This window comes from Triticum urartu, chromosome 2A (genome assembly GCF_056163025.1).
Source record: "Triticum urartu cultivar PI428250 chromosome 2A, HENAU_Tu73, whole genome shotgun sequence".
In the NCBI taxonomy this organism is placed as follows: Eukaryota; Viridiplantae; Streptophyta; class Magnoliopsida; order Poales; family Poaceae; genus Triticum; species Triticum urartu.
In genome coordinates, this window is record NC_141874.1 from 294031427 (window position 1) to 294043955 (window position 12529).

The following is a 12529-nucleotide window of genomic DNA, read 5'->3' on the forward strand; positions in this document are numbered from 1 at the left end:
GCATCCACATTCCGCTATTGGTTATTGATCGGAGATGTGTCTCAGTCATGTCTACATAGTTCTCGAACCCGTAGGTTCCGAACGCTTAACGTTCAGTGACGATTTGTATTATGAGTCATGTGTTTTGGTGACCGAAGTTTGTATGGAGTCCTGGATGAGATCATGGACATGACGAGGTGAAGATTGATATATTTGAAGGTTATATACGGACACCAGAATGGTTCCGAAGAAGATCGGTGATTTTTCGGAGTACCGGGAGGTTACAGGAACCCCCCGGGAAAGTTCATGAGCCTATTGGGCTAGAGAGGTGAGAGGGAGGCTGCCACAGGAGGTGGCCCCCTCCCCCAAGCCCAGTCCAAATTGAACAAGGGGTGCGGGGCGCAGCCACCCTTTCCTTCTCCCTCTACCCCCTTTCCCCTTTCCCCTCTCCGATGGAAGGAAGGAGGGGGGCCGAATCCTACTAGGAACGGAGTCCTAGTAGGACCCCCCCACTTGGCGCACCCCCCTTGGGTCGGCCTCCTCCTCCCCCTCCTTTATATACGTGGCCAGGGGGCACCCCAAAGACACAACAGTTGTTTCTTAGCCATGTGCGGTGCCCGCCTCCATAGTTTACTCCTCCGGTCATGGCGTCGTAGTGCTTAGGCGAAGCCCTGCGCGGATCACATCACCATCAACGTCGCCACGCCGTCGTGCTGATGAAACTCTCTCGTGACCCTCTACTAGATCAAGAGTTTGAGGTATGTCATCGAGCTGAACGTGTGCTAAACACGGAGGTGCCATACATTCGGTACTTGGGTCGGTTGGATCGTGGAGACATTCGACTACATCTACCGCGTTAACCTAACGCTTCCGTTTTCGGTCTAGGAGGGTACATGGACACACTCTCCCCGTCTCGTTGCTATGCATCTTCAAGATAGATCTTGCATGATCGTAGGAAATTTTTTGAAATTGCATGCTACGTTCCCCAATAGTGGCATCCGAGCTAGGTCTATGCATAGATGATATGGATGAGTAGAACACAAAGAGTTGTGGGCGATAATAGTCATATTGCTTACCACCAACCTCTTACTTTGATTCGGAAGTATTGTTCGATGAAGCGGCCCAGACCAACATTACATGACCGCGTTCATGAGACTGGTTCTACCAATGTGCTTTGCATAAAGGTGGTTGGCGGGTGTCTGTTTGTCCAACTTTAGTTGAATCAAGTTTGACTACGGCCGGTCCTTGTTAAAGGTTAAAACAACACACTTGACAAAAAATCATTGTGGTTTTGATGCGTAGGTAAGAACGGTTCTTGCTAGAAGCCCGTAGCAACCATGTAAAACTTGCAACAACAAAGTAGAGGACATCTAACTTGTTTTTGCAGGGCATGTTGTGATGTGATATGGTCAAGACGTGATGAGATATAAATTATTGTTTGACATGATCTTGTTTTGTAGAAGTTATCGGCAACTGGTACGAGCCTTATGGTTGTGGCTTTATTCTATGAAATGCAATCGCCATGTAATTGCTTTACTTTTATCACTAAGCGGTAGCGATAGTCGTAGAAGCAATAATTGGTGAGATGACAACGACGCTACGATGGAGATCAAGGTGTCAAGCCCGTGACGATGGAGATCATGACGGTGCTTTGGAGATGGAGATCAAAGGCACAAGATGATGATGGCCATATCATGTCACATATTTTGATTGCATGTGATGTTTATCCTTTATGCATCTTATTTTGCTTAGTACGGCGGTAGCATTATAAGATGATCCCTCACTAAATTTCAAGGTAGAAGTGTTCTCCCTGAGTACGCACCGTTACTATAGTTCGTCATGCCGAGACACCACGGGATGATCGGGTGTGATAAGCTCTACGTTCACATACAACGGGTGCAAGCCAATTTTGCACGTGCAGGATGCTTAGGTTAAACTTGACGAGCCTAGCATATGCAGATATGGCCTCAGAACACTGAGACCAAAAGGTCGAAGGTGAATCATATAGTTGATACGATCAACATAGTGACGTTCACCATTGAAAACTACTCCATCTCACATGATGATAAGACATGGTTTAGTTGATATGGATCATGTGATCATTTAGATGACTAGAGGGATGTCTATCTAAGTGGTATTTCTTAAGTAATATGATTAATTGAAATTTAATTTATCATGAACTTTGTACTTGATAGTTTTTTGCATATCTATGTTGTTGTAGATATTAATGCATTCCTAGATAAAACTAAGTTAAACGATGATGGTAGCAACTAAATGGACTAGGTTCGTAACTTGAGGATTATCCTCATTACTGCACAGAAGAATTACGTCCTGGAAGCACCGCTAGGTGCAAGACCCGCTGCAGGAGCAACTCCGGACGTTATGAACGACTGGCAGAGAAAAGCTGATGACTACTCGATAGTAATGTTGGGGACATCGCTTCCCGGGAACTTATCACTCGACCCATGATAAGGGGTAAATCGGCCATTTTTCGGCATATCATCCGATTTATCGCCATATCGGCTGATTTATCGACCGATTTATCTTATCGGTTAGACACCGATAAGAGATAAATCGGCCGATTTATCGGAATATCGGAAGATATCTTGAACAGTGCTCGATAGTTCACTGGGCCATGCTTTACCGCTTAGAATCGGGAGCATATGAGCTATTCCAGGAGTTGAAGTTAATATTTCAAGCAAATGCCCGAGTTGAGAGATATGAAGTCTCCAACAAGTTCAATAGCTGCAAGATGGAGGAGAATAGTTCTATTAGTGAACACTTACTCAGAATGTCTGGGTACCATAAGCACTTGACTCAGCTGGGAGTTAATCTTACTGATGATAGTGTCATTGACAAAGTTCTTCAATCACTGCCGCCAAGCTAAAAAGGCTTCATGATGAACTATAATATGGAAAGGATGGAAAAGATAATTCTCGAGCTCTTCGCGATGCTAAAGACTGCGGAGGTATAAATCAAGAAGGAGCGTCAAGTGTTGATGGTTAACAAGACCACTAGTTTCAAGAAAAAGGTCAAAGGGAAGAAGGGAAACTTCAACAAGAACAGCAAGCCAGTTGCTGCTCAAGGGAAGAAGCCCAAGTCTGGACCTAAGCCTGAGACTAAGTGCTTCTAATTCAAAGGGACTGGTCACTGGAAGCGGAACTTCCCCGAGTATTTGGTGGATAACAAGGATGGCAATGTGAAAGGTATATTTGATATACATGTTATTGATGTGTAGCTTACTAATGGTCATAGTAGCGCCTGTGTATTTGATATTGGTTCTGTTGCTCACATTTGCAACTCGAAACGAGGGGGTTACGGATTAAACGAAGATTGGCTAAGGACGAGCTGACAATGCACGTGGGAAATGGTTCCAAAGTCGATGTGATTATCATCGGCACGCACCTCTACATCTACCACCGGGATTAGTTTTAGACCTAAATAATTATTATTTGGTGCCAGCTTTGAGCATGAACATTATATCTGGATCTTGTTTGATGCGAGACGGTTATTCATTTAAATCAAAGAATAATGGTTGTTCTATTTATATGAGTAATATTTTTTATGGTCATGCATCCTTGACGAGTGGTCTATTTATGTTGAATCTCGATTGTAGTGATACACATATTCATAATATTGAAGCCAAAAGATGCAAAGTTAATAATGATAGTGCAACTTATTTGTGGCACTGCCATTTAAGTCATATTGGTGTAAAGCGCATGAAGAAACTCCATGCTGATGGGCTTTTGGAATCACATGATTATGAATCACTTGATGCTTACGAACCATGCCTCATGGTCAAGATGACTAAGACTCCATTCTCTGGAACAATGGAGCAAGCAACTGACTTGTTGGAAATAATACATACTGATGTATGCAGTCTGATGAGTGTTGAGGCTCGTGGCGGGTATCGTTATTTTCTAACCTTCACAAATGATTTGAGCAGATATGGGTATATCTACTTAATGAAACATATGTCTGAAATATTTGAAAAGTTCAAAGAATTTCAGAGTGAAGTGGAAAATCATCAGAACAAGAAAATAAAGTTTCCACAATCTCATCATGCAGATGAATATTTGAGTTATGAGTTTGGTCTTCATTTGAAACAATGTGGAATAGTTTCACAACTCACGCCACCTGGAATACCACAGCGAAATGGTGTGTCCGAACATCGTAACCGTACTTTATTAGATATGGTGCCATCTATGATGTCTCTTACCGATTTACCACTATTGTTTTGGGGTTATGCTCTAGAGACGGCTGCATTCAGGTTAAAGAGGGCACAATCTAAATCCATTGAGATGACACCATATGAACCGTGGTTTAGCAAGAAACCTAAGCTGTCGTTTCTTAAAGTTTGGGGTTGCGATGTATATGTGAAAAAGCTTCAACTTGGTAAGCTCGAACCCAAATCAGAGAAATGTGTCTTCATAGGATACCCAAAGGAGACTGTTGGGTACACCTTCTATCACATATTCGAAGGCAATATATTTGTTGCTAAGAATGGATCCTTTCTAGAGAAGGAGTTTCTCTCAAAAGAAGTGAGTGGGAGGAAAGTAGAACTTGATGAGGTAATTGTACCATCTCCCGAATTGGAAAGTAGTTCATCACAGAAATCAGTTCCTATGATTCCTACACCAATTAGTGAGGAAGCTAATGATGATGGTCATGCAACTTCAGATCAAGTTACTACCGAACCTAGTAGGTCAACCAGAGTACGGTCCGCACAAGAGTGGTATGGTAATCCTGTTCTTGAGGTTATGTTACTTGACTATGACGAACCTAAGAACTTTATATGAGGAAGCGATGATGAGCCCAGATTCCACAAAATGGCTTGAGGCCATGAAATCTGAGATGGGATCCATGTATGAGAACAAAGTGTGGAATTTGGTTGAATTGCCCGATAATTGTCAAGCCATAGAGAATAAATGGATCTTCAAGAAGAAGACTAACGCTAACGGTAATGTTACTCTGTACAAAGCTCGACTTTTTGCGGAAGGTCTTCGACTAGTTCAAGGACTTGACAGCGATGAGACCTTCTTACCCGTGGCGATGCTTAAGTCAGTCTGAATCATGTTAGCAATTGCCGCACTTTATGATTATGAAATTTGGCAAATGTATGTCAAAACTACATTCCTTAATGGATATCTTAAAGAAGAGTTGTATATGATGCATCCAGAAGGTTTTGTCAATCCTAAAGGTGCTAACAAAGTGTTCAAGCTGCAGCGATATGTTTATGGACTGGTGCAAGCCTCTCGTAGTTGGAATATACGCTTTGATATTGTGATCAAAGCATATGGTTTTATACAGACTTTTGGAGAAGCCTGTATTTACAAGAAAGTGAGTGGGAGCTCTGTTGCATTTCTAATATTATATGTGGATGACATATTGTTGATTGGAAATAACACAGACTGTCTGGATAGCATAAAAGTATACTTGAATAAGAATTTATCAATGAAAGACCTCGATGAAGATGCTTATATATTGGGCATTAAGATGTATACATAGAGATAGATCAAGATGCTTAATTGGACTTTCACAAAGCAAATACCTTGATAAAGTTTTGAAGAAGTTTGAAATGGATCCATCTAAGAAAGTTTCTTGCCTGTACTACAAGGTGTGAAGTTGAGTCAGACTCAATGCCAGACCACTGCAGAACATAGAGAGAAAATGAAAGTCATTCCCTATGCCTCAACCATAGGTTCTATCACGTATGCAATGTTGTGTAGCAGACCTGATGTGTGCCTTGCTATAAGTTTAGCAGGGAGGTACCAAAGTAATCCAGGAGTGGATCACTAGACAGTGGTCAAGAACATCCTGAAATACCTGAAAAGGACTAATGATGAGGACATCAATACCATTGTTACACCCACAACCCCTGCTGCTATACATACTGGACCAATTACTAGAGCTCGCACACGCCAATTGAATTACCAGGTACTTTCGTTTCTTGGTAAGGATTCTAATGTTCATGAGAATATGATGCTGCCTACATTGGATACATTTGTTTTGCTTACAAATGAAGGGCCTAGCTTGGACAGGAAAGAGGAACCTTGGAGCAAGTCATGGAGATGATGGCATGCGCAAGGGGAACAAGAACAGAGTTACAAGTGATGATTCCAGTGCTTTGAATCCACCATAATGAGTGCATGAAGCCTTGGACGAAATATACAAGATGCCACTTAATAAATTTCGTCCAGAGGCTATTCTAGGTGCTGCATGACCTTATTTTTGGGCCAGGCCCATGTAATTTCGAAATACTTGATTATAGGCTGTTCTCAGAGTCTGTATGTGTGGGGAAACAAGAGTTAGGGTTGGTTTCGGACCCCTCCTCCAAGGGCCACGAAATTCCCCCTCTCTCCTCCATATATATAGCCCTTAGGGCATTGTTTAGACTTTGGGTTTTGTTTAGGTTAAAAGTTCTCCATAGTTGCAACTTTGCGTACTTCGTTTGTGTTCAACGACCAGACAAAGGCGTCATAGAATCCCACCTTCATTAATAAAGTTTTCCTCTTATATTCTCAATATCCAGATTGCAATCTTAGTTTCTTCCTTCTTCTTCATTCGCTCACAAGAAACAGACCCTCGTGGTCAGCTTGATAGTGCTCTGGCGTGGTCAATAACCCCTCGAAAGTGGGTTTAGCGATTGCTAAGGCACGACGTCTCGCACGTTCGTAGTCGGATCGTCAAGGTCGACTCCCACAGAAAATGATAGCCACCATCTGATCGAAACATCGGGACATCTTCACCTCTATCAAGTGGTATCAGATTTCCAGGTTGCTCGTTGAGATTTTACAATTTTTCGTAGTTTAGGTCAAGTCTGTTCTTCATACCTACTGTCCATGAAAAAAGCCAAAAAAATCAGGGTTAGTTCATCATATCTGAACCAATCTAAGCCTTTGCATAATATTTTTAGGGTTTTGCATTGTTGAATTTGCGGTTGCATCGTCGTGTCTAGTTGCTGGTGTTAGTTCTAGTCCTTTAGAGTTTCGAGTTCTGTTCACAAGTTGTCACTCCGCCGCCACATCATCATCATCACCGCTGCCATATACCACCAGCATCGTGTAACGCCCCGAGACCGATGTGCCAGGTGTCGTCCAGTTATTCACTGTTGTTGCCTTGTCATTGCTTGCATGTCATGCATTGCATATCATGTCATCATGAGCATTTCATTTGCATACGTGTTCGTCTCATGCATCCGAGCATTTTCCCCGTTGTCCGTTTTGCAATCCGGCGCTCCGTTCTCCTCCGGTGGTCATTTCTACCTTCTTCTCGTGTGTGGGGATTAAACATTTCCGGATTGGACCGAGACTTGTCATGCGGCCTTGGTTCACTACCGGTAGACCGCCTGTCAAGTTTCGTTCCATTTGGACTTCGTTTGATGCTCCAACGGTTAACCGAGGGACCGAAAAGGCCTCGTGTGTGTTGCAGCCCAACACCCTTCCAATTTGGCCCAAAACCCACCTAAACCTCCTCCATCATCTAGAGCGTTCGATCACGATCGCGTGGCCGCAAATCGCACCTCATTTGGACTCTCCTAGCTCTCTCTACCTATATATATCTGATCCCCTCCGAAATTTTCAGGTACAAACCCTAACCCCCTCCTCCGCGTGCCGCCGGACATTTCTTCTCCGCCGACGGACATGTCCGCGCCACCCGCCGCGGCCAACCACGGCGTGCCACGTGAGCGCCGCCGTCCTCTCTCTCCTCCTCCACCACGCCAGGCCCGCCGGGCCCGAATCGAGCCCGCGGAGCCCAAACGGCCGCCGCCGCCACCTGTGGATGAGATCCCGCGACCCCGCAGCCTTGGAGTCGTCGCCCCGCCACCTCTGAGCCTCGTTGCCGGCGCCGACCATCGCCGCCGAGCCCGGGCGCCACCGCGGCCCCTGCCCGGGATCCGCCACGCGCTGTCGGAGCTCACCCACCGGAGCAGACCGCGCCCGCGGCCATCTTCCTCCGCCGCGCCCTCACCTCCGACCGGAGGCCTGCCGCCTCGCCGGACCTCGCTCTCCCCGCCGGAGTCTTCCAGCGCCAACGCCACCATGGATCGGGAGGAGCCCGATCCAGCCGTTCCCTCCCCGGCTCCATTGACATCCCGCATGGGCCGACCCAGCTCCCTGGCCCAACGTAGCACGCCAGAGTAGGCCCAGCTCCAGATCCGGCCCGTTGATTTTTCACGGAGGTATAATGCCACCAAGTCCCCAAAATTCCCAGATCCATATACCCATGTTCATCATGTCCTATCTCATCAAAATGTTCGCCTCAGAGAGCATATCATTTCATCTTATTGCAACATTTTCTTTTGAGTTCATCTTGATGCCCGAAATGCTGTTAGAAGAGTGCTACTTGAGTTAATTGTCAGATTTGCTGCTCCATTTAGATATTTGTCATTTTTGTCATGATTATTGTGTGCATGATATGCCCTGGTGCTGTACATATGTTTTGTTAAGGGTTTTGCCATATTTCCATAGGTGCAACCCATGTATTTTTGTGATGTGTGTGGTGACTAGCACGAGCTTGCAAAGTGAGGCACTTGGTAATGCTGATTTCAGGGACTTAGCAATTCCACTAAGTCCTTGAGCTGTTTATCTCATTATGCCATATGTTCATGGTGTTTCCTAGTGATCCGTGCCTCTTTTGAGGATGTTTTGTTAATCTTGTAGTGCTCTATCCATCCATTTCTTTGTTTGCAATTATGGAGCAACCTAGATTGAGTCAATCGAGCTCTACTTTTGCTATTTCATGAATCTGGGCAGATTGTCTACTTGTTAGCAATTTTGCCGAGGATGTTGTAGTTGATCCGTGCATGCCATGTTATTGTTCTTGCCATGTCTAGCTTGTGTAATGTGTATTCTCGTTGGGTGTATGCTTATATTGTCATTCCTTGCTCTTTAGTGAGTGCATCGAGCTCGCTAACATGCCTACTTGATATCTCCTTCAGCATGCTCCAGTTTTCACAAAGTCTGAGAACTGATTATGTTTTTGCCATGTTCACATGCTTGCAATTGTATTTTCTGATCCCTTTTGTCTCAAGGTCACTAAGGGACTTTTGTTAATCTCTTTGAGTAGCTCCATGCCATGCTTTACGTTGCCATGTTCAGGTCTTGTAGCATGTAGTTTTCATGCTCCCAAGAGTGCTATCTGATCTGAAATTCCAGACAAGTGTTAATTTCACTAAGTCTGAAATCTGTTTACCATATGCATTTTTGCCATGCTTGTTTGAACCTGTTAATTGATGAATTGGCCATAGCTCAGTGCTAGACTTTTGTTAAGCATCTTGAATGGATCCCTACCATGTATTTTTCTGCCATGTTTGAGTGCTGTAGCATGTTCATCTTGTTGCATTTAGTTGGCTACTTGTTGTATATCGCAGAACGTGGTCATATTTGAATTGCTTGCCATTTCCAAACCGTAACTCCGATTCTGGTGATCTTTATATCGTTTTCAAGCGATTTCATCTCATCTTTCCAGTGGCACACTTGGATTTCCATGTTGAGGCCAGGTTCATGCATTCCTTGTCACATCATGCATATGCATCGCATACCGCATCCCGCATATCATACCATGTTCATGTGTTGGTTGTTTACTATGTTGTGTGCTTCTTTTCTGGTGTTTGCTTCTTCGGGTTGGTTCCGATAACTTCACATTCTGAAGACCCGTTCGTCTACGTTCCGTTTGTCTTCTTCATGGACTCGTTCTTCTTCCTTGCGGGATTTGACGCAAGATGACCATACCCTCGAAATCACTTCTATCTTTGCTTGATTAGTTGCTCGCTCTTTTCCTATGCCTATGCTGCGATACCTACCACTTGCTTTTCATGCCTCCCATATTGTTGAACCAAGCCTCTAACCCACCTTGTCCTAGCAAACCGTTGTTTGGCTATGTTACCTGGTAGGATCAAGTACTCTACCAGGTCTAGGGCATAGGTGGTAAGGGAAGGATGCAGGGAGACGTGGCGAGGATCGGGCGCGCCGGCGGCAGGGCGCGGTTGCGGCTAGGAGAAGGGCGGCGGCTAGGGCTGTTGGCGGCTAGGGTTCCGGCTCCTCAGGGAGCCGGGCAATAGGAGATAATATTCTTCTTATTGCTTGCCTTCAAAAAGAGTCTTACAACCTATATTTATATCCTAGATAACTTGTAGAAGAATCAACCTAAGATAACTTGCCTAAGATAACTTGCCTAATCTGAAAATAAAAACTAAGATAACTTGCGGGCCTAAGCCGGCCGGCCATAACACTTCTCCCCGCCTACACAAACAGCTCGTCCTCGAGCTGCAAGGTGGGGAAGCGCTTGCTTGAACTCTTCGAGGTAATCAACCAGCGCCAAACACCTTCTCGACATCTGGGGCGGCCAGGTCAGCGGCGATGACGTCCTCCGGAATGTAGTCTGCCACCTCCAGGTAGAAGAGTCGCGGGCAGGCGTGGCCGGGCTTGTAGGGTTCGTCACAGTTGAAGCACAACCCTTGGCGGCAACGCTCGAGTATCTCAGCTGGGGTGAGCCGGCGGAACGGGCGCCCCGCGGTCGCGGCGAGGGGTGCCGCAGAAGCCTGCATAGGCCGACCCTGCGTGGAATCCGGTCCAGGTAGCGACCCAGTAGTCTGGGACGGTGATTCCTGCTGGATGGCCACCGCGCGGCACTCGAACGCGCGGGCGTAATACATGGCCGACTGGAGATCCTGGGGTCCCCGAAGCTCCACGTCCATGCAGATATGGTCCGGTAGACCGCCCACAAATAACTCGGCTCGCTGAGTGGTGGAGACGCCCGGCGCGTGGCACGCCAGGGCCTGGAAGCGGTCGGCGTAGTCCTGCACCGTGGATGTGAAAGGTAAGCGGCCGAGGGCCGCCAGTTGGCTCCCGCGGATAGGAGGCCCGAACCGGAGGAGACAGAGCTCCCGGAAGCGCTCCCATGGTGGCATGCCGCCCTCGTCCTGCTCGAGGGCGTAGTACCAGGTCTGTGCTGCGCCTCGAAGATGATAGGACGCGAGCCAGGTGCGATCCGAAGCGAGCGTCCGCTGCCCTCGAAAGAACTGCTCGCACTGGTTGAGCCAGTTGAGGGGGTCCTCCGTGCCCTCGTAGGTGGCGAAGTCCAGTTTGGCGAAGCGACGGTGTGTCGGCCCGCCGTGCCCGGGGGCGGCCGTAGTTGCCGCCGGCGCGTATGCTGGGTCGGGAAGCGCCGGGGCGTAGTTCGCCGAGCTGGAGGGGTGCTCAAACCGCAGGGAGGGCGTCGGGTGTTCCGGCGCCGTGGAGTAGACCGGCCCTGAAGACGAGCCGGTCGCCCAAGCGGGGATCGGCGATGGTGACGGTGGAAACTGCACTTGGTGCAGGGGCCGACCCGTAGCCCTAGGCGCGGGTGGTGGTACTGTCGATGGCGGCGGCGCCTGGTGGAGCTGCCCCGGCGCCTGCGGCGTGGGGGCCGGCGGTGACGCCGGAAGAAGCTGCTGGGTCTGGCCCTGCTCCGAGGCGCCGGTGCCCAGGTTAGGGCTGGGCGGGGCCGGTGGAGGACCCTGCTCCGAGTCCGCTGGAAGGAAGGGCACGACGGAGGACGCCGCGGCCGGCGCGGTCCAGGTGGGCCACTGCGGCCCCGTGCTGGTGAGAAGTGGCGGGGCTGCCGGCGCGATCTGCGGCGGCCACTGCGCCCAAGACGGCGGTGCGGCCGCTGGGGCGGGGAGCGCCGGGTAGCCTCCGGTGACGGCCCCCGGTGCCGAGTATCACGGAAGCGCATGCTAACCCGCGGCCATGGCTGGATGGAGTCCGGTGATGGCCCCCGGTGCCGAGTACCATGGAAGCGCCTGCTGACCGGCGGCCATGGCTGGCTGGAGTGGTGGGGGCGGCCCGTACGGACCTCCCAGGTAGAGGCGGATCCCTTGAACTGCGGTGACGAGGTCATTGAGGACGCCCGCCATGGCCTCCGGCGTGAACTGTTGCGGCTGCGGGGGAGGTGATGGCGGCGGCGAGTGTTGGACGGGGGCCTGTGCCTGCCCTTGGCCCGGCGTGGTGCCGGGTGCCGTTAGGACCGGCGCTGAGAGTGACGCAGTGGTGCCCGCCGAGAGCGAGGCCGTGACGCCCGGCGCAGAGGCGGCGGTGGTGGAGGAGTTGGCGGGCAGCGGTGGTGGTGGCGGTGGAATTGGCGGAGACATGGTCGAAACCCGGTTACCTGATACCAAATTGGTAGGATCAAGTACTCTACCACGTCTAGGGCGTAGGTGGTAAGGGAAGGATGGAGGGAGATGTGGCGAGGATCGGGCGCGCCAGCGGCAGGGCGCCGTCGCGGCTAGGAGAAGGGCGGCGGCTAGGGCTGTTGGCGGCTAGGGTTCTGGCTCCTCAGGGAGCCGGGCAATAGGAGATAATATTCTTCTTATTGCTTGCCTTCAAAAAGAGTCTTACAACCTATATTTATATCCTAGATAACTTGTAGAAGAATCAACCTAAGATAACTTGCCTAAGATAACTTGCCTAATCTGAAAATAAAAACTAAGATAACTTGCGGGCCTAAGCCAGCCGGCCATAACATTACAGCTTTGCTCAGCCCCTCTTATAGCGCTGTTAGTTGTAGG

General features: G+C 48.5%; 1 protein-coding gene across 1 annotated transcript; it reads right to left on the bottom strand.

Moving 5' to 3' along the window:
- Window positions 1-9975: 9975 nt before the first annotated feature.
- On the bottom strand, window positions 9976-12158 carry LOC147984873 (uncharacterized). Its single transcript, XM_087539815.1, is given in 1 exon segment — window positions 9976-12158. A coding segment is annotated over 1 exon segment (1824 nt). The 5' UTR covers window positions 12113-12158; the 3' UTR covers window positions 9976-10288.
- Between the last annotated feature and the right edge of the window lie 371 nt (window positions 12159-12529).